Source organism: Rattus norvegicus, chromosome X (genome assembly GCF_036323735.1).
Source record: "Rattus norvegicus strain BN/NHsdMcwi chromosome X, GRCr8, whole genome shotgun sequence".
NCBI lineage: Eukaryota > Metazoa > Chordata > Mammalia > Rodentia > Muridae > Rattus > Rattus norvegicus.
The window spans coordinates 139,942,109-139,969,919 of NC_086039.1; the positions used below are offsets into that span (position 1 = coordinate 139,942,109).

The 27,811-nt window shown below is 40.9% G+C and overlaps 1 protein-coding gene across 2 annotated transcripts; it reads left to right on the top strand.

Moving 5' to 3' along the window:
• The first annotated feature begins 1,971 nt into the window (after positions 1 to 1,971).
• Brs3 (bombesin receptor subtype 3) lies at positions 1,972 to 27,529 on the top strand. 2 transcript variants are annotated; one of them, XM_006257677.5, is made up of 4 exons: positions 1,972 to 2,247; positions 21,994 to 22,366; positions 23,911 to 24,262; positions 25,718 to 27,529. In XM_006257677.5, exons 1-4 carry the CDS (start codon positions 2,238 to 2,240, stop codon positions 26,129 to 26,131), a joined length of 1,149 nt encoding a protein of 382 aa, XP_006257739.1. In that variant the 5' UTR covers positions 1,972 to 2,237; the 3' UTR covers positions 26,132 to 27,529.
• Positions 27,530 to 27,811: the final 282 nt, after the last annotated feature.

Sequence of the window (27,811 nt, forward strand, 5' to 3'; positions counted from 1 at the left end):
TAGATCGCAAGATACCCTTCCAGTATCTAACTCCTTTTACATTTTGTCACCAACCAATGACCATATTTATTCAGACTCTTCATTCTATTCTGTTGATTTATGTGTTGTCTTATCTGGCCATACCACATTGCCTTTGCCACTGAAGCAAGTCTTAACATGAGGTAAAGACATTCTTTCTATTTTGTTTTCCTCCAGGACTGTTGTTAGCTATCCTAGCTTTGTTTTTTTAAAGATATTTTTGAATAATCTTATTTCTATCATAAAACATATTCCTGGGATTTTGATAGAAAATCCATTCCACCTAAGAGGATAGTATGGTGAGAGAAATGGCATCTTTACAGCGTTTCCTAATCTACAGACAATTTCTTTATTATTTTGTATCAGTATTCTAAATAATTTTCAGCAGAGAAATCCTACATATAAATAACAAGATTTTAAAAAGTTTTTTATTTTAACTTAATTTTTTTACTTATTCACTTTATATCCTGCTCACTGCCCACTTCCTAGTCATCCCACCCCCCACAATCCTTCCCCCATCCCTCTCCTCTTCTCCTTTGAGTGGGTGGGGGCCCCCCTGGATATCCCCTCCACCCTGGAACTGTGATTCTAGGTGTATCCTCTCCCACTGAGGCCAGACAAGGTCGCCCAGCTAAAAGAACATATCCCACATATAGACAATAGCTTTTGGAATAAGTCCCATTCTGGTTGTTCCAGAATCACATGAAGACCAAGTTGCACATCTGCTACATATGAGCAGAGAGGCCTCGGTCCAGCCTGTGTATGTTCTTTGGTTGATGGTTCAATCTCTGAGAGCACCAATGGTCCAGGTTAGTTGACTCTGTTGGTCTTCCTGTGCAGTTCCTATCCTCTTTGGGACACACAATCCTTCCTCCTATTCTTCCATAAGAGTTCCCAAGCTCCACCCACTGTTTGGCTGTGAGTGTCTGTATCTGTCTGAGACAACTGCTGGGTGGAGCCTCTCAGAGGACAGCACGCTCCTGTCTGCAAGTATAACAGAGTAGCATTAATAATGTTAGTGATTGGTGCTTGCCCATGGGATGGGTCTCAGATTATTGGTTGGCCATTCCCTCAGTCTCTGCTCCATCCCCCTTGCCTGCATTTCTTGTAGAAAGAATACATTTTGGGTTGAAAGTTTGTTGGTGTCTCTATTGCTCCACTATGGTTCCTGCCTGGCTCTAAGAGGTGGCATCAGGTTCCACATCCGCAGTGCTGAGTCTCAGCTATGATCATCCTGGAGATGCCCCCCACCTCCTTACCTCTATCAGTTGAGACTGGGATAGGCTACAGGAACTTTTGAAATTAGACTAAATGTATTTTTGCATTATGCTACAGCTAGGTATGGCCTCCATAGAGTCATGTATTTGAACAAACCTGTGGGGCCAGAGAGTGGGCATAATACATTATAATTATTTTTCAAGATTCTAGTAAACAAACAAATCAGAATTTATGTTATTTAATAACCCCTTCGCATTAACCCTCCTTCCACTGTTACCGTTTATTCACATTTTTCTGGTATATTTATTGCTGTCCTTGCATATGAAAACCACATATTTTTGTATCCTGTCTGTTATGTAAATACTATAATTTTTAAAAGTCTATAAATGTTTAAAATGTAGCAGCATATGTTGAGACCCTACTACTGAAGACACTACATACTTGGTTTCAGGATACAGAGAACTCAATCTTACCAGAAAACTCTTTCCTTGCTGGCTAATGCTTGAAGGTGCTGCAGGCTGCTGGGAGAAAAAGCATAGCAATGGTCTTATCCAGGGCTGGACCCTGCATGATATATACAGACCTGCCAGGCAAGATGTGCCCACTGCTGCAATAGTAACAAGAGTGTTTATGGGGGTAACTAATTGCTCTCCTGGGTGGATTTGAGCTCTCTTCCACACTAGGCATTTCATAGTTGGTTCTATAAAACAGGTCAAATGTCTATGCCCAGTGAAGTCATAGACTAGGGTATTCCATAGAACACGAAGCAGAAAGAATGTGAGAACAGGAAGATGGGAAGGAGGACAGTGAAATGCTGTCCTCTGGTCATACGATGACTGTTTCACATAGGGATTCAGAGCAGCTGTGTAGTCTTACACAAGAACAAGTCAAAAAAACTGCAGCCTGGATAGAAGTGGGGCTCCCAATGCCCCACTTCTAGTTGAAGACCTATTGGCAGTTAGTGGCTTCCAGGAGAGGAAGAATCACTTATCTCTGAGGATATGGCAACTGGTAGGTGCCCATGCCCAAGGGGATGATCCAGTACTCATGTACGTATGAGCAGGACTAACCAAACTCAATGGGTTAAAGGCATAAATAAATAAACAAAGAAATAAGAAGGTATCAGATTGTGAGGGAGATGTGATGGGGGTATCCAGTGGGGAACTGGAGAGAAGTGAGAGTAGATATGATCAAGAGATATTGTATATATGTATTAACATTTCAAAGGATAAATAACTTATTACTTATTATTTAATTGTTATTATAATCATTAATATAATTATTACCATTTAATTATTAGTATTTAATGAATAATTTATTTAATAAACACATGAAATTTAAAAAGAACATAATTATAATTATTACAGATAAATAACCAGTGATAATCATCTACCACAAAATTTAGACTATTAATCTTACATTATAAAGTTTTCGTAAGCTCATTTATTACTTCATAGTTTTTAAAATACCATAGCCTATTCTTTCATTCTTTCCAATTTTCTATCTTTTCCCCCTTGATTTATTGCAGTGGATCGAATTCTAGGGCCATGAGGAATAAGACTATTAAGAGTAATTTTTTAATGCCTTATTGCTGATCTTATAGAAGAAAAGGTTCAGTCTTTCAGTGTTCTGTATCTGAGAGTGTCAGGGTCTTTGTGGATGCTCTGTACAGTAATAGAGAAGCATCTTCCCCTCTAATTTAAGAAAAATTGAGAATTCTTCCTTTTGTTACATGGATGTATGCTGTATTCTATCAAATGCATTTGTGCTTAAATTGGTAAAATCTTGCGGGCTTTCTTTTTGGCCTATTAAGATGGTGGAGTACACGGAGTAATTTTCATGTATTAAGCTACTCTTGTGCTTCTGGAATAATATCTGCTTGGTTGCTTAGTGTATTACTGAGCTCTATTTGTTAGTATTTTATTGAACAGTTGTATTCCAAAGTCCACAAACCCTATTAACCTTCTAAACCTTAAAAAAACAAATTCAGTTTTTTATTGAGAGAGGGTCTCATTGCATAGCCCACACTGGCCTGGAACTCATTATACAGCCCCAGCTGGTCTTAAATTAATAATCCTACTGCTCAATGTTCAAAATACTGGGATTGCAGGCATGTGATATCACACTTATTTCAACTCTATTTTCAATTTTTTATACATAAAATTGTCTGATTTATCAGTTACTATGTGATGCTTTGATACATGTATGCATCATACGATGTTTAAATCAGGCTAAACATTTCTGTCTCTTCAATCATTAATTAATGGTAGAGCAATCAAAATATTTCCTTCTAGATTTTAAGTATATTATTTTTATCTGTACCCAACATACAGTGCTATTGCACACCAGAACTCCTTACTTTATGTAAACGCATCTGAGTTCACATTCATCAATATCTCCCTCCTCGTTCCTCCTTTACTAGGTTTTCTAGCATCACTCTGATAGATGAGAGTTATCATTCTTCTATCAATTTGTATGAGATCCACTTATGACAGTGTGATGCTTAATATTAATTGTCAACTTGTCAAGACCTCCATGGATGTAAACTACCTATACAATTAAAAAATAAAACATTAATAAAAGTAGTTGAAGAAAACACAAAAGTTAGAATGATATCCTGTGGACATGGTTTGGAAAAATTAAGATGTTAAAGCGTCTATACTACACAAAAGGATGTGCTCATTCAATGCAATCCCTATCAGAATACCAAAGATTTATAAATTGAGCTACAAAAATGTTAAAGTGGGTATGGAAACACACACACACACACACACACACACACACACACACACACACACACACACACTAGCCAAACAAAACTCAAGCAAAGAGAACAAAGCAGAAACAACTGTGACTACTTGACTTTGACTTCAAAATACTGCACAAAGCCATAGGAATCAAAATAACATAGCATTTGCACAAAACCGTCACAGGCTTGTGTGGAAAAGAATAAAGAACACAGAAGTAACACATGCATTCAACAGACAATATTTTTTTGACAAAAATGCTAAGAACAAGCAATGGAGACAGAATTACCTTTTCAATAAATTGTGTTGGGAAACTAGAGCTTCCACATGCAGAAGAATTACCTTTATCAGCCGTTACAAAAGTCAACTCAACAGACAACTGTAATTTCCTTCCTTCCTCTTTCCTTCATTCTGTCACCCCAGTCTTCATGTTAGGACCTCATATTTTAAGTTGAGATCTGGTGTCGCTTGTTCTGCTTTCTGGAAGAGACTGTGTAGCATTTGTATCTTTTCAGGTGCTTCAGAGTATGTATTCAATTTTGGTACTACTAATAGAGCAATTCAAATAACCATTTTCATGTTGGGTGAGTTTTGATAGTTTGTGCTTTTTGAAGTATTGACCTATTTAATCTGACCTGTTAACTTTGTATGTGTGGACTCGTTTATAATAATCCCTTCTTTGCATTGGCTAGAAGGTCTATAGTAGTATCTTAGATGGTGATTGATCATCTCTTTTCCTTTGTCAGTCTCACTAGAGGATGATCTATTTTAGTATCACTGTAAATAGATCACATTTCCCAAATCACTTGCTTCTGACTGTCATGTTTGCAAGTGTTTTCACATGTTTTTACTGTGAGTTGAATTGTCATTTCTTTACAAAATGACACATTTTCTGTTTGCTTTCATGATTTGCCCCTTACCTTTAGGTTTCTCAGGTGTTTCATTGTAATTTTTTCATGTATTTCTTTGGGTCTATACTGTTTGGGGTTTGTTTTGCCTCTTGAATGTAACACTACATCTTTCTATAAATTTGACATGTTTCAAACATTATTTCTTCAAATAGTCTTGGGGATACAGTCTTGCACATAGCTCAGGCTGGCCTGGAACTCATGCTGCCCTGACTTCTAGCTCCCATGAGTTAATATCAGGGGCATGTACCATTGCCCTCAGCTTCAAACATTTAGAAAAATCTCACTCTTCCTCTTCTTTTCCTAGGGATACAATACTCTAAAACTTCAAGCTTTTGTTAGCGTCCTGTAATTCCTGATGCTTTAGTCTTCCAAATCCCGCTGCTTTTCTCCAGTGTTCAGACTGGGTGATTTCTATTGAGCTGCTTTGGATTTCACTAATTCATTTCTGTCTTGTCTCAACTTTCCTTTTGAGCTGCCCAGAGAAAAATTTAATGTTTTAATGTTATTTTGGTTCTAACCATGTCCAGTTCATTTTCCTTTTACGGAGTTTTTATTCCTTTACCGAAACTTTCTTTTTTCCATTTCAAGATAATCCCTAATTGCTTGTTGAAGTACTTTTCATAACTTCTATTGTGAAACAATTCAGATAACCAACATCTGAGTCATCTCCGTGTTGGCATCCCTGTATTATCTGTTCCCATTCAACTGCAATTGCCCTGGTTCTTGGCATAATGAGTGGCTCTCTATTGTTTCTTGGACATTTGAGGTATTGTTTTAGGAGAATCTGGTTCTTATTTAACATTCTATATTGGCAGGTAGGCACCATCCCTTGTTAGGTATGGTGTATAAATTCATGTGAGAAGAGATTTTTAGCCAATATCCACTGGGCCCAGCCAAAGTGAAGAATCATTATTTTGCCCATGTGATTCTGTGACAAAAGTGGATGTGTGTCATGCTCCATCATTTCACCTTGTTGATACTAACTATAGGTGAAAGATGACCTCTGACATTAGGTCCCATTGATTTCTCAGTGGACCACTAATCAGAATGCAGACTAGCTTAACAGCACCTCCAATATATTCATTCAGTATAGTTAATGCCTAGTAAGAGGGGAAACCTTGACTCCCTGCTGGGCTCTCATTGGAGGGATCTGCAGGACTCACCACCATGAGATTTTCCAGTGCTGAGCTCACAAGATACCTCACAGTATCCCTTTGCAAACCTCTATCCTTGTTTATTCTGCTGTGTCTGATGTTTTGAAGGATTTGTTTTTATATTATGTGCACAAGTGGTTTCCCTACACGTGTGTGTATGTACTGTGTGCATGCCCGGTACCTGCAGAGGCCAGAAGAGGATACTGGATCCCTGGTGACTTGAGTTATGGAGGGTTGTGAACTGAGCTCTGAATGATGGGAATGGAACTCATATCTTCTGCAGGAGCAGCAAGTGCTCTTAACTGTTGAGTCATCTCTCCAGCGTCTAGTAATTCTATAAGCTGGGAGAAGAAAGGGCTTTGAAGAGATATGCTATTCCATCTTGCCCAGAACAGAAGTCAACGCTTCCGGTAGACTGTTAGTCCTCCCAAATCTGCAAGGAAATGTAACTGGGCAGAGGAGTGATGACCTTGCCCATGGCTCACTTGCATTTCTTTTTTTAATGTGGCAGCAGGGCTACATTGAGGCTTGTGATAATGATGACAACAGGCTAACAGTTGTCAAATATTTTCCAAGTGTCAGGCACTATTCTAACCATGGCCCATTGAGAATTGCCTATTAAAGGTCCATAATCTCATATCCACAAGCCCAAATATTCAAAAAGATCTGCAAATTTTAACATTTAAAAATTCATTTGGTGGCAAAAAAGTCTGTCCTGAAATGACATTTAGCTATTTATATTTTTTATCTATCATGTTTAATGTGAATATGCATCCATTTCACAGCAGAAATATTAATGCATTTTTTCTATGGGATATTGCCCCAGAAGCCATTAGGGATGAGATGAAATATACAGCATATGCACCATCTTATCTTTCTAAAAATCTAAAATTTTCTGAATTCTGAAATGCAGCTGGCCCCCAAGGGTTTTGGATAAGGGGTTGTAGATTGGTTCCAGCTTATGTGCCTGCCTCTAAGATTCCATTAAGGGAACATTTTCCCTGATGCTTTAAAGCTCTTTCCAAATTATAACTGGACTGACATAAGTGAGCAGAAAAGGAAGAAAGAGTTGGATAAACCTAAGCGAAGAGGCTAGGCAAATGCATCTTCTATCAGCAACGTGATCTCTTCATGCCAGAGTACAAATGCCTGACCCAACTGTTTTCTTTATCATTAATAATCAAGCTGAAAATTTTCAGAGGCCTAATGACGCCTATTCAAGTAGGAATAGCATGCTGTTGACAGATGAGCATATAGTCACTTCAGTCTCTTCTGAGCTTACTCCAGTGTTCTCAGCCTATACTACACATGAGAATTCTTACTCCCAACAGTTTATCTTAATTAACATTTAGCCACTAATAGAAATCCAGGAAGCCTTCTGCACACACACCTCTCGACTTGAAGATGTCTTAGAAGCTAAGGTCACTCTCATTGATTTGTGAGGGAAACCATGGTCATTTCATTTCATTCATTTAATAAATAATTACTAAGAACGTGGTCTTCAGGAAATACTGTAGTAGATTGAGTGCACTCTGAATTAATAAGACTGAAATATTCTCCTGTATATTTGATAACAAACATCTTGAGTTCAAAGTAGACATGGAAAAAGGATGTTTGTGCCACTTCTAATTTCTTGAATATTGAATTATTCATTCCATTAACCAGTGACTTTCAAAAATGGGTTACGATATGGCATTTCTACTGGGAAAAGCATGAAAAAGAACTCTGTGATGCTAGTTATTGATGTAATGCTGTCTGTCCCCTTCACGGGAAAAGAGAAAGAGAACAACAGACAAAAGCCATAGCATCCCTGAATCCTACTTTGAAAGCCTTAACTTATTTTTAGAGTATGCAAGCTTGCTTCTTATCAGGCAGCGTTCATTTGAACCTTCTGATACCGAGTTAGGCTTTTCTGAAGCCCCTAACAAACACTGCTTTCCAACCCTTTGCTGTACATTAAAGCCCACAACAGAATGATTGATTCAGAGCCCCTGAAGCTTGGTACCTATGTAGGCAGAGACACCTCTTAAAAACTTCCTGATGATTCTGAGATTCTGTGAGGACTAAGAGCCACTACAAATATCGATTAACCCACAAAACTGCAGAAGTCCAGATTTGTGGACTCAATTGTATGCCCAGAATTTTATAAAGTTCACTTCACTACATGCCAGCCACCGTGAGGAAGAACTTGATGGACATTCATTTTCTTTTATTCTCAGACAGTCTTGGATCAAAACATTTGCTTATGGGGCAGTTGGTTTACCTGCCTCTTCATTTCCATAAAATCCTTGAAAACAATTTCAAATATACAGATACACAATGAAAACACAAGGCTTTCCAGGATACTAAGGAGAAGGATCACTGGCTGCTCTTTCCAGCTAATGTTGTTAATTAATTTCTATTTGGGGATCCTGGGACAGCCTTAAAATGATCCTGGGATGTAAGTACTATAGTTCCCATTTTAGAGGTGGCAAAAAAGAAATCAAATCGTGATTGAATGACTTCCCCCAGGTCACATACAGCAGTAGTAGAACTGAACCCCTAACTTCACAGGAGCTGGTGTGATGAACTAGATATGCTCCTTCAAAGCTCATAGGGTTGAAACTATAACCTCCAGTGTGGTTCCATTGGAGAAAGGGTCTGTAAGAAAGTAATTAAGGAGAAGTAAGTCCTAAAGGTGAGGAAGGCCTCAATTTGATAGAACTAACATCCGTATAAACAGGAACACCATCCACACACTAGTGGCACAGGCCTTTAATCCTAGCACTTGGTAGGCAGAGGCAGGAAGATCTCTGTGCATTCTAGGCCATCTCTGTCTACAGAACAAGTTCCAGGACAGCCAGGGCTACATAGGGAGGCCCTGTCTTGAAAACCCAAAGGTGGGGTGGCTGGAAAGATGGCTCTAGTGTTAAAGGCTGGGCTCACAACTAAAGAAATAAGAAACACCAGAAATCAGTTACTCCTCCACCCCCCACTCCTACCTTGTGTCTTTCTCTGTCAAACTAGCAGTGTCCCTCTCCCTATAAGAGGCAAGATACACCAGAGAGTCCACAGCAAGAGTGAGATATATGAAAGAGGAGCCAACAGGCAGGAGTTTTGAGCAACTGAATAATTCCAGAGGTGAACAAATTTCAGGCTATTATCCATGGAGTTGACTGTAGATCTGAAGAAACACATCACGTTGCCCTTCTAGGCAAAGTGTGTATGGCTGGGGCTTCTGATGGTTTCTGAACCAGCAGATGTAAGTAGTGTCATTAAATATTGTTTTACTGGGAATGACTTGAGGCAATTACTCCTATTTTCTCCACAAGTCATCTCTGACTTTGATTCATTGTACCAAGACCCTGCTAAGGATGCTTGTATGTAAGTGGTACTGCTTTACCATGCCCAGCTCATTATGAAAATTTATCTGATGTCAGTAGGGATTCAGGAACAAGATGTACCAGCAATTATCCCTAGCTGCAACAGACAGCTAGTAGAGGAGGTCAGGGAGTTCAGGGCAACTTACATAAGCATTTGCGGTTTTTGGTTTGATTTGGCGTTCTATCTGAGGACTAGTTATTTGGCCAGATCTAAAATGTTCTATAGTTTGAGGACAGTGATTCTAGAGATCTAGCCAACAGAGAAAATCTCAACTGTCAGTTTCTATAATAAAAAGCAATGCTCGCAGGTACTTGATAATTAGGGTCTCCTGGGTCCTGATAGGAATTCGTTATTCAAATGGTTTGTTCTGTATTAAAATTTGGTAGACTTATATTGGGATAACCTCATTGCTTCTCAACAGCTCTATTCCTCAAGGGTCTCTTCACAGGGACTGCTTGTCTTATTATGGAGGAGCAGAGGTGCCCTGCAATTTGCAGAAACAAACACCTCTAATAGTCAGATCTCAATCATCTGGATCTAGGTCTGTCTCCTGGGATCCTGAAAGGGGTATTTCTGTATTCTACTAAAATGGTAGACCTACTCAGCAGTTGTTTTCCTTCTCCTAAAGGGGTTTGGTGAGTGAAATCACTGGCCATGAGTACTCCTGCGGTGGAAGTGGACTATCTATTGAGCCACAAAACTCCCATGCAGGAGATAGAGCACCTTTTAAAGGAGCGTATGGTAGACAAGCCCTTTTAAAGAGGTCAATAGAAGCATGCTGCACAGGTGCATGCCTTTAATCTCATCACTGAGAAGACAGAGGCAGGGGCATCTCTGTGAGTCCAAGGCTGGCCTGGCCTTAAAAGCAAAAAGGAAGTCAGTAGAAACTTCAGTGGGGGAGCTAATTAAAGGCTGTTATGTGAGAGGCCACTTGGTAGATCTTGGAAAGAGACAATTTTAGCTTAGATTACAGATCGTTGAAAATCTGTAATCAAAGCTGGAGAGCCTAGTGGTTAAGAATGTCCAGCGCATGCAGAGGATCCAAGGTTGGTTCCAAGCACCCATATTGGGCAGCTCACAGCTGCTTATGACATCAACTCCAGGAGGACTGGACACCTCTGGCATCTGTGGGCACCTGCACACACAGCATGTATCACCCTGCAACCCACATTTACACATAATTTAAAATAAAAGTTAAAAGCTATAATAGCTAATCTTTTACTGTATGTAATCTCTTTTGTATGTAAACTAATCCAATTGAAATTTTCATTGCCAACAAGATAAAAGAAAATCTTAGGTTTCACATGGCATTTTTGTTTCTTAGCTTCTCCTCACCACGTTGTGTTGTGCCTGGCTTCTTCCTCCAGGGAGTGCTACTTTATGTCTTCTGATACCCTGCCACCTTCTTTTATTTTGCTGTCTAAATGAAGGAGTTTTGTCTGAAGTTCAGCCAGGGTCTCAGAATGTTTTGGAGCCATAATAATCAAAGAATCCTGGTCAGTTAGCTTTGTCTTGTATACTAATTGATGTACACTAGTGTCCGGTAACTTCTTTAAGGGCTTATGCAATCAACAGGATTATATCAAGGTTTCTGCCACAGGACATCAAAGGTGGGCTTCACTATACTCAGGAGGATTCGGACCTTTCTGAAAGTGGTAGACACAGCATCTTTAGGCTCTAAGGCATTGTAGAATCTTTTGCAGTGACATTCATAAGTAGATGAGTAGTCCATAAATATACCTTAGGATACTTCAGCCATTGCGGTTTGGGCAGTTTGCCTTAGGAACCCCAACAAACATAGCAATTTGAAGGTGAGACAGTGTCAAGGGGAAGACTGAACCACTTTACTATGAGCTCATCACCCTGAGCAGGTCACCTGCCACAGTAACCATGCTTTCACACTCTAGACTCCTACAACCTGGGTAAGATAAACCCCAAGGCAAGTAGCAGACTGTGATGCAAATAAGGACAACTTTCTATCGGTAGCCAAGAGAGTTGTTCCAAACCTTTTAGGTCACTGTACTTAGCCAGCTGAGAAGCCAAGAGTAAGAACTGTTGTAAAGCCAGCCTACCCTTTTTCTTTGATTATTTACACTTTAGAAGTTCAGGACCACTTTTATTGAAGCTCAAAAGAAAAATCTCAAGGCAAGCTAGCTAAAAGTCTCAGCAGTTGCCTGGTGGAAGAAGTTGGAGAAGAAAAAGAAAAAGCCACGTGGAGAAAGGGGATAACCTGAGAGAAAACAAACGGACAAGCTCAGAGTGTCCACAAAAGCATTCCAAAGCTATCGCTCTACAGGTTTTCTTGTCCTGTTCAAGCACTGTAGCATCAGTCTGGATCTAGTTGGCTTTTCTGTTAGGGACTAAAGTCCTTCTAGATTTCGATGCCTGGAACACGTTTCCTGTTCAAGCCAGGCATAGTGACACACACCTGCAATCCCAGCACTCAGAAGGCAGAGGTAGAAAAGTTGCTTTGAGCTCAAAGCCAGGCTGATCTACGTAGTAATTTCCAGGCTAAAGAAAGCTAGCCCATCTTAACACAAACAAATGAACAATCAAGCAAGCAAATTAATAAACAACCCCCAACTGCAGCCTATCAAATCAAAACCATTTCATAGCCACCTCTCTAGATGTTCCTTGTATTTCACTAGTGTATTCATGATCCCAGTACTTCACCTCCTTCCCTCCTCCAAAGCCTCTCCATGTCTTGAAGCATAGATATGTATTCCAGTGCTCACATGCCAACCGCCTGCTGTGGACACTCTGTGCCTTTTGATCTGGCCTTGATGCAGGTTTGAAGTAACACAGAGCAGAGGTATTTGTAGTGAAAGCTTTCAAGTGTTATCAGCTCCCGCTTATGGTTAGCACCACCTGCTCCCACTGCAGTTCTGAGTTAGTCCAGCCCACCTAAGTCGCAGCCAAGAGGTCAGTTCACTAAAACTCCATCTTCCTTTATCACTATGATGGGATATAGAGACTGTTCTGGAAGAAAACAAATACATAGAATGCCCCCTCCAAAATATAGATGTCCCTCCTCCCTGGAAGGTGCCATTAGAACACCAACCACAGCCAACACACACAGGCCACCTGACCAGGCAAAGTGAGTTGTTTTTTCTGGAGACATTCCACTAGTTCTCTGGTGAGGTGCTAGAGCACCTCATGCTGAGCTGCAAGTGGTAATCTAGAGGTCAATCAATGTCACTAGCTAATTGATAATGGGAGAGCAAAGACGAAATGATGCTGGAAAGACAGGAGGAGGATGGGAGAATGAAGAAGGAGCAGAAAGGAGAGGGAAGGAAGAAGGGAGAAGGAAGGCTCTGCTGCTTCCGTCTTCCTGAGAACTTCAGTGCTGAGCCATGTCCTGCCACTGGGTCTTCCTCCTGGAGCCAGGAAAATTGCAGGGAAGGACTGGTTCCCATCAGCCTTACACTGTGGCACAGAAACCAGGCTGGATCACACACTGCAAAGCAAAGCCCACAAACTCTAAGGAATCTAATCCTACTTTCCACCACAGATCCTCCTGCTCAGAGTTCTTCCCTGATACCCGCTGGCCTCCTGAGTAGGACAGCCTTTCAAAGGAGATCACAGGGCTGTGGTTGTAGATTTGGCAGTCTATCTTGCCTACCAGAGAAAAGTCAACAACTGACCTGAAGGTGTCCATAGAAATCTGTAAAGAGGTGAAGCTGAAGTTTATATTGAATATCACTAGAAATGGCAGTCAGGTAGGATTCTTGATGTAGTGTGGAGATGGGAGAGGGCACTGGGGATGAGAACTTGGCTGCCCATAGGAAGGCAAGGCTCATGGAACTGCTTACTCAAAGTCCTACAAAATGAATTTTACTCCTAAAATGAAGACTACTTTAGCTGGGGGTGGTGATGGTGACGAGTGCAGTTCCCTCTTTGACTTTAGGCTACATCAACAATATAGTTCCAGAATTTGTGGGTTAAGAAAAAATGAGATCTAGTGCTCAATAATGCTTAAGAATTTTAAGACAATGAAAAGAGGTACATAGATCTTCTAAACACTGAGCTCTGTGTGAACATACAGGTCACGTGCCCATGAGGCTGTTCATATAGCTAGGAAATCTTGTCAACCCCCAGGAGATACTGGTAAGGGTAGGAAGAAAAAGCAGAGGTCTAAGAAGCAGAGAGACTGGGGTTGGGGCTTGATCTGGCCTTGATGCAGGTTTAAAGTAACACAGAGCAGAGGTGTTTGTAGTGAAAGTTTTCAAGTGTTATCAGCTCCCATCCAGGATAGGCAGGAGTGGGTGGGGGAGAGACTACAACCTGACAAAAGATGACCATATTTAGTCATCTGCAGGACTGTTTCCCAAACACAGGAACTCTGAAGCAAACCTGGGCTGAGAGGAAACCTAAAGTCTAGTCTTCAAAGTCTGCTCCCATGGAATTTTGCTCCCTGGTACCTTTGTGTGGAAGAAAGGTAGAGGGATGGAGTTAGGGAGTGGAAGGCTTGATTGACATGGATTGCAGGCCACACTTCCGTTAGAGGAGCGGTAGTGAATAGTAGCAATTACAGAATAGAAAGTCATGGGGCGGGGTTGGGGATTTAGCTCAGTGGTAGAGCGCTTGCCTAGAAAGCGCAAGGCCCTGGGTTCGGTCCCCAGCTCCGAAAAAAAAAAAAAAAAGAAAGAAAGAAAAGGAAAAAAAAAAAGAAAGAAAGCCCTAGAAGCCATATACTAACAAACCCATTTCCCTTCTTAAGCAGCACACTTCTCCACAAAGCAAAGATAATCAGGGGAAAAGGGCTTTTGAGGTTCCTGATTGTGTGAGGTAAAGGCATAGAAGTGACAGTCACAGTGGGCATAGTCAAAAACACCCGAGAAGGAGGTGCTATTGGGGACAAGGCAACAACTTTTCCATTACTGTTCTTCCCAGTCCACGAATACTTTCAGAAACGTCCCTAACAGGGCCAGCCTCTTTGGCAAATCAGCCTTTGAGCTGTCTTTCAGCCCATCACATGAGGCAAGGATCACTATTGATGCACATTTTCTATCACAAATTACCACCCACACTTAGCCCTTCTACATAGATAAAGCTCAAGGATGACAGAAAAGCTATGAGTAATTCCAGACACCTGCCTCTGTGAAGGCAGAAACACAGCTGATCTAGCCCAGAAAACAGATCTCTGACACCTTGTGTTCAGGGTCAGAAGGCATTCTCTATTATTTCTGCCGTAGTTGGAGAGTGGAATAAAGGAACTTCCTGCCTGCTTTGTGCACTAAGAAGTCTCCAGTTAGGCTAGCATCAGTAAAAAAGAGGGAGTTAAGCAGGGACAGGAAGCTATGGTGTCTTGGCTGTTCCCACTGTTCCCTTGGCAATGCTAAGTTTCCTGCCTGGGTAATTCTACCCATTCCCTCTCCTGGATTTCTCCAAAGAACCGTTGAGGCAGGGAGGTCTGGACCTGAGCTCCTAAAAGCACTTCTAGTCTCTCACATTTGTGGAGGCAAGGGGCAGCAGCTTGCTCCTAACCCCTAGGAAAGAGCACTGCAGAGGCCTAGGCACAGAGGAATAGAATCCTGTGGGGCTTCTCTAGACCTCACAGAGAATGTTGCACTTCCCACCATTTCCTGCTTTCTTGAGATGATTCTAAATCCCAGTAAGTCTCACTTCAGGTGGCTTTCTTCCTCAACAAACAACAAGAATGATTTTTGGATCTATCCCCCTGATAATCCATGAGCAAATGCTTCTCTGAAAAATAGAAGAGGCTGCGGGAACATGGGAAGGCTAACAGTGTTGCCTGCCCTGAGCTCTGCAGAGGTGCAGGTGCAGCTGTGCCATCTCAGTTAACCAGAAAGAGAGAGAGAGAGAGAGAGAGAGAGGGGGGGGGGGAGTCTGGTAGTCAGAATCTAGGCTTGGAACTGAAAGAAGAAAACACAATACAGGATTTTGGAAAGAGTTTATCAATCCTTGTGTAAAGACAATGGATTGCTTTCGGGGAAGCTTGAACCCTTGTTTTCCAGTTTCTGCTTTCACGCATTTTTAAAGTCATGCTTATATAACCTTCTCAAGTCCTCATCACTGAGTGCCATTAAGTCACTGCCAAAGGTTCAAGTATCTGTCCCAGATTCATTATCTTGAAACCCAGAGAAATAGCAAAGAGTAATAGTCACCTAAATTCAATATCCTAGCCTTGTAAAAGTCAAATATAGCTACTTTCATGTGTAAAGGGAACTAAAGAACAGATCAAACCAGGCAGCTTCAAGTACCCAGGACTGTAACAAGTGGAGATTGGATTCAAGAGAATTCTAGAGTAGTGACACTAAATTGATTTTCTGGCTTCACCAGCTTACCCACTTTGGTAATTGGGGTTTGTTTTTGTTTTTGTTGTTGTTGTTGTTGTTGTTGTTGTTGGTATAGCATTTTAAAGCTCTTCCAGGGGTCCACTTTTTGAGGTTATATCTATAATTTAGTATAGCAATAAGCACTAAAACATGTGTTGTGTACAAGAGATCTTGAAAATGAATCATTGTCTTTTCTTTTTTTCGGAGCTGGGGACTGAACCCAGGGTCTTGTGCTTCCTAGGCAAGCACTCTACCACTGAGCTAAATCCCCAACCCCATCATTGTCCTTTTAAATGGTGTCATATACCCTAAGAGACAAAGAAAAGTGTACCGGGGTTTGAAGGATCTTGGCAGCTTTTTATCAACCCTTCTGTTAAGAAGTCTCAACTTACTGCAGGGAAGTCCATTCCACAACCTTCTGTCCACACAGGCCCCTATCTGACCAAAAGTAAGATGTCCAAAGAGCCCTCACTGCCCAGAGGCTCTGCACTATTGGCCACCATACAGTCTTCTCAGCTTTTCACCACTTGTATAAATGGTACCAGCATAGTGGCTAATTTCTAGGAGAGAGATCCGGCATCCTTGAACCCAAGTGAGATGGAGGGACAGATCTTCGTGTTTCTACAGTGCTGTACTGGGAAGTTACTCCTGCATGAGGACAGTCCTGCCTAAAAAAGGCAGGATGTGCAGCAAACACCCAGTTTAGTCTTCACTCCTTACAACTGCTTCCAAGGCAACATGGTACCTGCTGAGGACAGACAGAGACGGTCCCTCTTGTTCTCATTTGAGCTAGATGGTACACAGAACTATTTACTCAGCCAGAAGGAAAATGGATTATGTGAAGCCAAGGCATCTCAGAAGTAACAAAAGAAAGAAATATGAATGGAAGCATAATTATAGATTCACAGTGCTGCGGACATTTATTGTGCTTGTCAGGAGTCCAGAGTCTTCTTCTTGCTAGGATTTCTGTGTGTCTTCAAACCTTCAAACTCTCTTTATTAGTCACAGCTCATCTGCTGCATGTTTATTTTCCTCTAAGTGATATTTACTTTGCATCTCATTGTGTTTGATATGTTTTAATATGCTCTGAGTTTGTACTAGGACTGTTTCTTAGACACCAAAGTAACGGGTAATAATGAAGATATTATGGACATAGTCCCACAGCCAAGAAGTCTAAACTCTAAGAGAGAGTTCTTTTGAGTGTGTGAGTGTAGTCTGGGAAAGTAATTCTCTTGCATTGTACTGCCAAGAGTTTGCATGGCCCTGGAAAGGCACAATATAGATCCTGTCATCTATCCGATTATGACATCCTCCTGTCCCCATTTTTGGAGGTCATAGGTCTTCTACCTTTGCATTCAGGCCCTCCCTTAGTCCATTTGATTAGTGCTGCGTTTAAGGCAAAAGAGTGTTAAATAAGTTCTTGGCCACTCTCTGGTCTTAGTTTCAAGTTGTTTTTCTTACTTTTGGGATTTTTCTCAACACTGGGTTTAGGACTCCACACTTGTCTTTTTCTACCCATTTCTAAATTTGGAGCAAAGTCACTCTCTTGATAATTTGTGAAGTCTGCTTCATCTTTGTGGTGGTTTGGATAGAAATGGCTCTCATAATCTCAGGTGTTTGAACGATTGGTCCATGGAGAGTAGCACTATTCGGAGGTGTGGCCTTATTGGAGTAGGTATGACCTTGTTGGAGGAAGTGTGTCACTGTGAGGGTGGGCTTTGAGGTCTCCTATGCTCAAGTGAGGCCTAGTGTGGCACACAGCCTCCTTCTTCTCCCGGAGGATTAAGGTGTAGAACTCTCAGCTCGTCCTTCAGCACCATGTCTGCCTACAAGATGCCATGCTTTCCACCATGTTGATAATGGACTGAACCTCTGAAACGATAAGCCAACTCAAATTGAATTTTTTATGAGTTGCTGTGGTCATGGTGTCTCTTCACAGCAACAATATCCAAACTAAGACAATCTCATTCTCTAGATACGTGATATAAAGGGTTTTTTTTTTCCTTCTCATACAGGAAGAGACAGAGTCCAGGTAGCTCAAGAATGTTCTGGTTGAGAATGCATTGTCATCCTAAACACCAAGTGAAGGTTCTACAAAGGCATGAATTTTATCTAAATCTCTAAAGAGTCAGAATTCATGAGGGTCTGGGGATTTCACTTAGGACATCTTTGACATTAGTCAAACAAAGTACAAATGACATCTTGAGAAACCACCTTGATTAACATGGGTTGAGAAAGTATGCTATGTTAGAACTAGTCAAAGCTCGTGGCTTAGTTGAAACTCTCTCTCTCCTCTCTCTCTCTCTGATAGGGGAGTGCTTAGGAACACAGGCTTTGAAACCTCTACTCATGGTCCATGGCTCAGGTTGGTGCCTTGATTTTTCCAGACCTCCAACTTCCCCAAATACACTCAGGAATAGTAAAGTCAGTCAAGAGAAAGCAGTAGTGAGATCTCCCTCATTCTGGCAGTTGTGAAATGCATTGCAGGAGGTGAGAATATGCTATCCACCACCCAGTGGACTGCAGTGAACAAAGGAGACTGATGGATAGGAAAGTAACTCTAGAGATTCTTTAGCTCTGTTTAAATAAGAGCATCATTAGAATCCTTTTTCTCAGAAAAATGGGTAAGAGAGGATTACATGCATTCATAGGTTGGAAGGAAAAGAACAAGGGCTAGCATACCAGTGACCTGGAAAAACTGTAAGAAAGAATACTAAGATTGGAAGAGTAACATGGAGATTATGTGGAAGTGGTGGGACTCCAAGCAACAACAATACTGGACAAAATGTCCATTTATTAGCACAATAAAGATGCGTTGAAAGACCCAGAAGGCTTCAGACATTGCCAATAACTCTAGCTGGGACCTTCTCACAATCGGTATAGGTATTCAAAGATGCTTGCGATAGAAGACTTGGCAAGAAACTGAATATCCCATGTGGGCAAGCATGTGCTCCTGCCAGAAAGATTCACATTGTATGGATGCTTGTGTACTTTCCTTAATTTTTGCATTAAATTTTAAAGCTAGGTGCTAAATCTTTCTCATCCTTGCATCTATTATAAGCATGAGCTTAGTCTTCATGGAATCCTCTGGAGACTGCTGAAAATGTCTTCCTCATCCATATCTTCTTGGGGCATCTTTCCCCAGTCTCGTGTTCCCTCCACATTTTCAAACTTCATTGGTATCTTATTTTTATATCATGAATTAAGCCAGCTGAGAGTGTCCAGTCTGCATTTTAATCAACCTCAACAGACAGGCAACCATTATTATACCATATAGCACATAGCTTTAGAACACCCCAGCATGCCTCACTGCTTCCTGTGCTCCTTAGTACTCATCCCCATTTCAATCTTGCGACCAAGGCTAAATATGTTCCATATATGTCACATCTGTGTTTCAACTTTTTCTGAATTTTATACTAAGGAATCATAGCATATGTCTGGTGCACTTCATTGCTCATATGGTTAACATTCATCCATTTTGTGACAAGTAGGCAAAGTTTGTTGTTTTTGTTGCTGCGTACTATTCCACTATTAAAAATTAATTCTGCTCTTTATTTTCTCACAGAAGAGAATTTAGATATTTATAATTTGTTTTTATGAAAAAACTCTCACATTCATGTGCATATTGGTCTCTGTGTGGACATATGCTTTTCATTTATTTTTGGTAGATACCTAAGACTAGAATTGTGCAGCCATATGGTAAGCATCTGCTCTTCATTAATTGAAGCACCTTAAACTGGGAATAGTAAGTAAAAGGCTGTAAGTAAGTTGTATAGGACTGGGACATGTGATTGGGGGTATGGAGGAAAATTCCTGAAAAAGAAAGATCACTGACAAAAGAGGTAAAATCACACGAAGATAAATTCACTTGCCTTGTAATTTGAACCACAGTGTTCAGAAAGCCTAAAAAAATGTATGCAATGCAAAATTTCCTTAATCAGTTTTAATTGTAGTTCATACTAATCACAGCCTGTGAGATTAGGCATATGTGAACGGTTGAGTATTGGGGGACAGGTGGCTACATCTGGGAATAGTCTCCATAAACGTCCACTTTTAGGGAGGCATTAGATTTAGTCATGCCAAGAATTTGCTTTTAACCAAACACTCCACATAGATGATTCAATTGAAAACTCCAACTCTTAGCATCTACCACTACAATTTGTGTTTATTTCATTTAGCCTCTATAAAGGCCTTTCTGAATATTTGTGTCTTCTTGAAGTAGCAAATTGTGCGGATAAGATTTGAGGGGAGAGCGCTTGCCTAGGAAGCGCAAGGCCCTGGGTTCGGTCCCCAGCTCCGAGAAAAAGAACCAAAAAAAAAAAAAAAAAGATTTGAGGGGAGGGGCATGCAATTACAAATGTGAACAAAGAGGCTGGTCATAACAGGATTCACTATTGTAAAGTACATTCACAAGTTGAACTGTTGTTCTTATAATGGATCAAATCCCATTAAGTAATAACGAAAAAACCCTACACTTTTTTTTCATCTTTATTAACTTGGGTATTTCTTATTTACATTTCGATGTTATTCCCCTTCCCAGTTTCCAGGTCAACATCCCCCTAACCCCTCCCCCTCCCCTTCTATATAGGTGTTCCCCTCCCCACCCTCCCCCCATTGCCGCCCTCCCCCCAACAATCTAGTTCACTGGGGGTTCAGTCTTAGCAGGACCCAGGGCTTCCCCTTCCACTGGTGCTCTTACTAGGATATTCATTGCTACCTATGAGGTCAGAGTCCAGGGTCAGTCCATGTATAGTCTTTAGGTAGTGGCTTAGTCCCTGGAAGCTCTGGTTGCTTGGCATTGTTGTACATATGGGGTCTCGAGCCCCTTCAAGCTCTTCCAGTTCTTTCTCTGATTCCTTCAACGGGGGTCCTATTCTCAGTTCAGTGGTTTGCTGCTGGCATTCGCCTATGTATTTGCTGTGTTCTGGCTGCTACACTTCTTCTTAACACAGAAGTATCAGAGCAAGCACTCTTCTCCACCCCTGTTCCACCTTGTCACCTTTTAGTACCTTGGACTAGAGTCCTAGTAGTCTCTTTCCACTTTCCTGTAACAAATATTCTATTTTACACCTCCCCATAGAAGACACACACACACACACACACACACACACACACACACACACACAGAGGTATGTGCCTCTATGTACATTTTCTGTATAAATTGGCCTTTCTTTCTGGTGCCAAAGTGATGGCCTTAATTTTTTTTAAATCCTTTTAGTTGATGAAAACATCATCTACATACTCCTTAACTCAGGGGTAATTTACATTATTTTTTCCACTGGAGAAAGAATAATTTTCATTCTTACAAAACTAACTATTTTGGTCAAGACCTCCAGAGGCATTATTCTGTGTTATTTTGGTTGTAGAATAAGGCAGGTACATTTGAATATTTTTTTAGAAAAAAGAACTCCTTTAAAAGCTTTTCGGAAAAGATTTCTATTTAAACAGACAGTCAAATGGAAAACCTGATTTTATTGAGACACTAGGAGACAAAATGACTGGTGATCTGCTTGGAGTTTTCATCGCTTGTAGGTTGCTCCAGGGACATGAAGGTTGGGAATTACCATGTGTCACAGTTAGATAGTAAGTCCAGGTCACTGGATTATTGCTTTTGGGAGGTGACATGAGCTCTGTCAATGTGTGATTGATTTGTTGTTTCAGTGTCTTTCTGATATTAAATTTTGAGGAGTGGGCTCAAGTTTGTGCTTTGGGGGCCATCTATCTGTGTTTGTCATTTCAAAACCAGTGCATTTGAGCACCATGTGATGGGAGATGGTAAGGCTTTTTTTTTTTTTAATTCACTAAGTTCTATCTAGACCATGCTGGGTAGAAATGAAGATATAAGAGATTCTAATAAATAATTAGATGGCTTAATAAGCCTAATTATTCAAAGGACTAGCCACCCCCCCAAAGGGAAAAGCAAATACAGGGCATTTCTTTAGCCCTCTTCCTCATCTCATGTCATGAGAATGCCAATGAGACTCGTCCATCCTCCACCTCCCACTTCCTGGTGCCAGATCTGTAAGCGCTTAGCCAAGCATGCTGGGAGACACAGAACAACTAAAGGGAAGGAGTAGCCGGATGTCTTGGGTTTTCTTCCCATTCCGTTCTGTTCTGTTCTCCTGACACCACCTCATTGCTAGACGTAGGCACTAGACGTGACAGTCAACTACATCTGAACTGAGCAGAGAAGAGGTAGTGAAGGCAGAGTGTGCAGGAGACATGTCTCAAAGGCAGCCTCAGTCACCTAATCAGACTTTAATTTCCATTACAAATGACACAGAAACATCAAGCTCTGCCGTCTCCAACGATACTACACCTAAAGGATGGACCGGAGACAACTCTCCAGGAATAGAAGCACTGTGTGCCATCTATATCACTTATGCTGTGATCATTTCAGTGGGCATCCTCGGAAATGCTATCCTCATCAAAGTCTTTTTCAAGACTAAATCCATGCAAACAGTTCCAAATATTTTCATCACCAGCCTGGCTTTTGGAGATCTGTTACTCCTGCTGACTTGTGTGCCAGTGGATGCAACCCACTACCTGGCAGAGGGATGGCTGTTTGGAAAGGTCGGTTGTAAAGTGCTTTCCTTCATCCGGCTCACTTCTGTCGGTGTATCAGTGTTCACGCTAACAATTCTCAGCGCTGACAGGTGAGTTTCTTTTCTCTGTTCTATTTGCCGGGATATGAAATTAGGGAAGAGGTGGGGGGGGGGGGAAGAAAGAAAAGCGTGTGCTTAGCATTTACTGGCTACCGGTTGGCTTTTTCTCACACTCTGTAACCTAAATGTACGATTGAAAAAGCAGCAGCATTTAAATAAAAGTTAGAGTAAAAATGTTAAAATGCCTCTGTTAGCATCTGAAGAGTGCTTGAAAAATATGTGCTTTGGGCTGGGGTTTCCTGTCTTTGAAATGTAATTGTTTGCCTGAAAGAATAGCAAACGGTGTTTTTATTTTCCTCCGGCTTATTAAGTCAGGCAAATTGTTGCAGGTGCAAAGAAAAATACTCATGCTTTATACATCAGTGCAGCCTAGTGGTATAACAGAGTCAAGATGAAAACATTGATATAGGTGGGAAATGGACCGTGTATGCACTACCATGTACCAGAAGGATGGTAAAGAGAGAAAATGCATCTAATTTATTTGAAAGTCTCCAGATTATCTAACGGGAGGTAAACAGTAAGGCTTCCAGCTCCCTGGCAATTCAGTGTCATGCCATCATTTAATTCCATTTGTTTTCTTGAAAAGCATGGGGTGACATTATCATTCCCAGAGAAATAAGTTAATTCTGATGGACTTTTTAAAAGTCCTGTGGCTTTAGCCTGTGAAACAGTCTCACTGTCAGGGAGTTGGGGCTCTGCGTTAGGGTGTTTTTGGTTTGAATACTGTATTATACTGTATAGGATATTTATCGCTGAATAGCCACAAAAGCATGAAAAAATGAGGCTCCAAATATTACATTTTTTGAAGGAAGCCCATAGGTAATTGATGCCTGGCAGTACTGACAAAAATATCTTTATGTGCTGAAATCTGAAAGGTGCAAAAGCTTGCTCTCTGTAAATATTGTTATTACAATTTATTATTATTATTATTACTATTATTATTATTATGCTGTTGCTGTTGTTCTTGCTGTCTATATTCTTCTTGAGGGCAGACTCCCATAAAGACTACAGGTTTTACGTTGTCTCTGTCACAATGAGGAGGCATCATTCCATGGGCTTAACTTCTGTTTTTATCCTAATCTCCACTGATCCATTAACTTAGGGGATGAAGTAGCCCTTATGAATGGGGAAAACATGAGCTCTCTGGAAATCTTTTCTAGAAAGACTAAAGACTACTTATACTCTTCTGGGGGAATTAATTTGATTAACATGAATCACATACATACAGAAATTTCTTAGAATACTTATGACAACACATAGGTGGTGAATTATTCTCACACAGAAAAACATGCTTAAAATGTCCTAAATAAAAAGTCTTCCATAAAATTACAAAATTGCAGTTCTGGAATGCCTCATGGGAGTGAATATGGGACAAGCTGATTAGCATAAGTAAAATCACCAGGCATATTCTTTGCCTTTAGATCCATATCCAGTTCTTGTTGGTTCTATATGACTGGAGACGAGGAAGAACTGAATGATTGCTAAAGTCCTATGTGTCACTGATTTCAACTCTGCCTGTGATTCTGTGTTTCTAGATACAAAGCAGTCGTGAAGCCACTTGAACGACAGCCCTCCAATGCCATTCTGAAGACCTGTGCCAAAGCTGGTGGCATCTGGATCATGGCTATGATATTTGCTCTGCCAGAGGCTATATTCTCAAATGTATACACTTTCCAAGATCCTAACAGAAACGTAACATTTGAATCCTGTAACTCCTACCCTATCTCTGAGAGGCTTTTGCAGGAAATACATTCTCTGTTGTGTTTCTTGGTGTTCTACATTATCCCGCTCTCGATTATCTCTGTCTATTATTCTTTGATTGCCAGGACTCTTTACAAAAGCACCTTGAACATACCGACTGAGGAACAAAGCCATGCCCGAAAGCAGGTATGTATAAATTGGTACTCCTGCAAATACAGCCTGAATTTACGAGTGAGCCCCCTCCAACCGCTCTTTAGTGAGCTGCATGGCATTTATCTGTGTAGACATCAAATAGCAGTCTACTGCTGTTGGTATGAGGATGGCCTCTTACTTCAGTCTGAAATTTATCACACACGTGAGCAATGCTTAGCAAGTTATTTGACCTCTCTGAGCCCCAATTTCTTTATCTGTAAAATGAAGAAGAGGACTGAATGGCATAGATAGATAAAACTCCCAGCCTAGTTCCTGATGGTACTCTAAATTCGATCACTGGTGAGACTATTAGTATTGTAGACAGTGGCAGTGTGCGAGCAGTCAGAGCTATTTATCCTATAGATGTGGATCTGCATAATGTAAAATTATAGAGCAAAGAATTGTTTGCTTTAGCAAGTATCACAGAGTAGTAGAAATGCACAGAACAGTAAAACTGGCAAGACTCGCCACAATTACTCAATGCCAACTACTTCTACATAGATAAGCAACCTGAGGTCTGAGGACAGTGGAGTGAAGTACCCATAACAAGAGAACACAGTGACTCACACACACTTGATTAAGATGTTGGTAGAGTGAGGTGTGCTCTCCTTTCGTAACTCTGTTCAGAATGAAAGGACAGTACCAAAACATTGTCCTGTTTTCATTGGAGATTGGAGAGGCTTCCATTCTGAAGAAGAGGGACGTGGTGTTTTACCAAGCAGTGAGAGGGAGAGCGAGAAGAGGGGGAGAGAGAACTATTCTTTTCTGTGTAGTTTAGCAGTCAGTTGCAAAGCTGTGTTCATGAGCTTCATAAGCTATATACCTAGTGTCCATGTGATCCAGCTACCTTTGTTCTGCCCATGGTTCTCTGAGGTGCATCTCTTGTACTAACATGTGAATAGGAGGACTCTCATATATGCTGGATGGCACGTTTTGTTTTTATTCCTCTTCTGAGACGATTCAAATCCCTATAGACTAAAAACAACTTTAGTACCGACCTGACAACGTCCCTAAACTGCTGAAGACTGCTCTCCTGTCAGCTTGTGCGGATGCAGTGAAAGCTGTTCTCAATAGTATCACTCCTTTTAGTGAGATTAAATCACTGGGGATTCCACAGCACTTCTTGACTTAACTAGAGTATCTCAACTTCCAAGGACGGTGGGAGGCCTCAGAACGAGAGTTAATGAGACCAAGATCATAGGTTACCATGCCAATTAGCTTGTCACATTCTGTATCCACAGGCAGACTTCCCATGTGTCCCAGCTTATAAGCATGTGTTCAAAGAGAGGCCAGCTTTTTAACTGTAAATTCCTATGTCAATCTAGAGTACGGTATTTGTTAAAACATTTCTGCCAGCTTAAATGATTTTGCTTCGTTGTGTGTGTGTGTGTGTGTGTGTGTGTGTGTGTGTGTGTGTGTGTGTGTGTGTTTATTTTTCTCCCCATGTAGATTGAATCCCGGAAGAGAATTGCCAAAACGGTACTGGTGCTGGTGGCTCTGTTCGCACTCTGCTGGTTGCCGAATCACCTCCTGTATCTCTATCACTCATTCACTTATGAAAGCTACGCAGAGCCTTCTGATGTCCCTTTCGTTGTCACCATTTTCTCTCGGGTGCTGGCTTTCAGTAATTCCTGCGTGAACCCCTTTGCTCTGTATTGGCTGAGCAAGACCTTCCAGAAGCATTTTAAGGCTCAGCTCTGCTGCTTCAAGGCAGAGCAGCCTGAGCCTCCTCTTGGTGACACCCCCCTTAACAACCTCACTGTGATGGGGCGGGTTCCAGCTACTGGGAGTGCACACGTCTCTGAAATTAGCGTGACCCTGTTTAGTGGCAGTACTGCCAAGAAAGGAGAGGACAAAGTTTAGATGTTCCATTTAAAATGATTTTAAGTCTCACTGTGTGTATCCAGCTTTAAGCTGTGCATAATACGATGTCTTGGCTTTTTGTTGTTCATGAATTGTGTTGAAATTTCCAGAAAGAATTATCCTTGTAAGTAATAGACAAACCATCATTTTCTTCAAGGTGCAAACAGTAATGCCATTTGGGTTTTCTAAATACAATGAAGCCCACCAAGTAGAGAAAAACAGGTTTGGAAATACCAGACAACTGTGAAGAAGGCTGTATAGAAGGGATGGCAAAGAAACAAGATAAAGGTTTAAAAATTGAATTGGATCCCATCTCTCTGATGCGCCTCATCTCTCATGCACTTATGTGGTTGTCATAAAATAGTGTTTGTGTTTATTTGTGCTGTAAATTTAGGGATTCTACTCTGAAGATCAAAAAGAGAGAAAACATCTCTTGCAGTGTTTTGTAAAATATCTATCTATCTATCTATCTATGCTTTCACAGAGTGATTGCCCTTTTCCTTCAATTGCCATTCCATTATAAGAAATCTTACAATTGAAACAAAAATGTTTTAAGAGTTGGAGGGTATTTAGCGCTGAGTCTGGGGCAGGGTGCTTCCCTTACTGGGTCAACATGTCCTGAATTTATGTAATTCTACTGCCATTTGATTAATAACTAGGCAAAGCCATGTCTCACAAGTGTTGTGAGGAATTTATCTTATTCACAGGACGACCAGGGGCCCCAGAGGAAGATTTTTTTGTCCAAGTTTCTAAGCTGTCACTGTCAGAAATTCTTTGCTCTAAGGAAACTCATTTCATTTGGGTGAGCAGTGCCCTCTTTCTAAAACCCTGAGGAACTGCCATGTGACAGCTTCAGCACCTGGCTGTGCGAGCACCATCAGATCATCTACCTGCTTGATTTTCCTCAACTCGATGGGTGCCTAAGTCCTAGAGCTCACCTCTGTTTCTAGAAGTCAGACAGGAGGCTCTGACTCTCTATCCTTATCTCCAGCTTGCTAACACAAATGAGCTTGTTAATAACTGTAATTGGGAAAACAAAATCCTTGTAGTCAATAGATTTGTCAGACTTCTGTTTGTGCTTTCAGAAAATGTATTCTTGAAGTAAATAGAAGCTTACCTTTGGCACTATAGTTACATTCGTATTTTTAAAAACTTGATTTTTTTCTTTTAGAGTGCTTTTGGTATTTTTGAGCTTTAAATGGCTTGTGCCGTTGTGAACTTCTGCTAATTATGTGGCTCAAAAGGGGCGGGGCATACATCAACACTGAGCTTTAAATGTCCTTACAGTTGGCTTACTTAAAGTGGGGGTGCTAATATTGTATTAACATTGCTTTAAAGTGAGCAAAATTGTTGTAAAAAATCTGGAGGTGAGCAAATAAATAAAAAATAAAGTATGAATGGCTTTGTGTAACTTTTTACTCTAAAAATAATGACAGAATATAAGAACCCATTTCAATTCCAAGACTTTTGTACTTTCAAATCACAAAACTATAAAATAGTTGATTTTTCTTAATTAGAAAAATGTTGTATATTTACTCTCCTGGGCCTAACACTTGAGAAATAATTTTATAAATGTACCAGGCTATGGGCCTGAGAGAGAGCTAGGCAGTTAAGAGTGCTCCCTGCATAAGCATGAGGCCCAGACTTTGGATTCCAGCACCCACCAGCCAGATGTGGTCC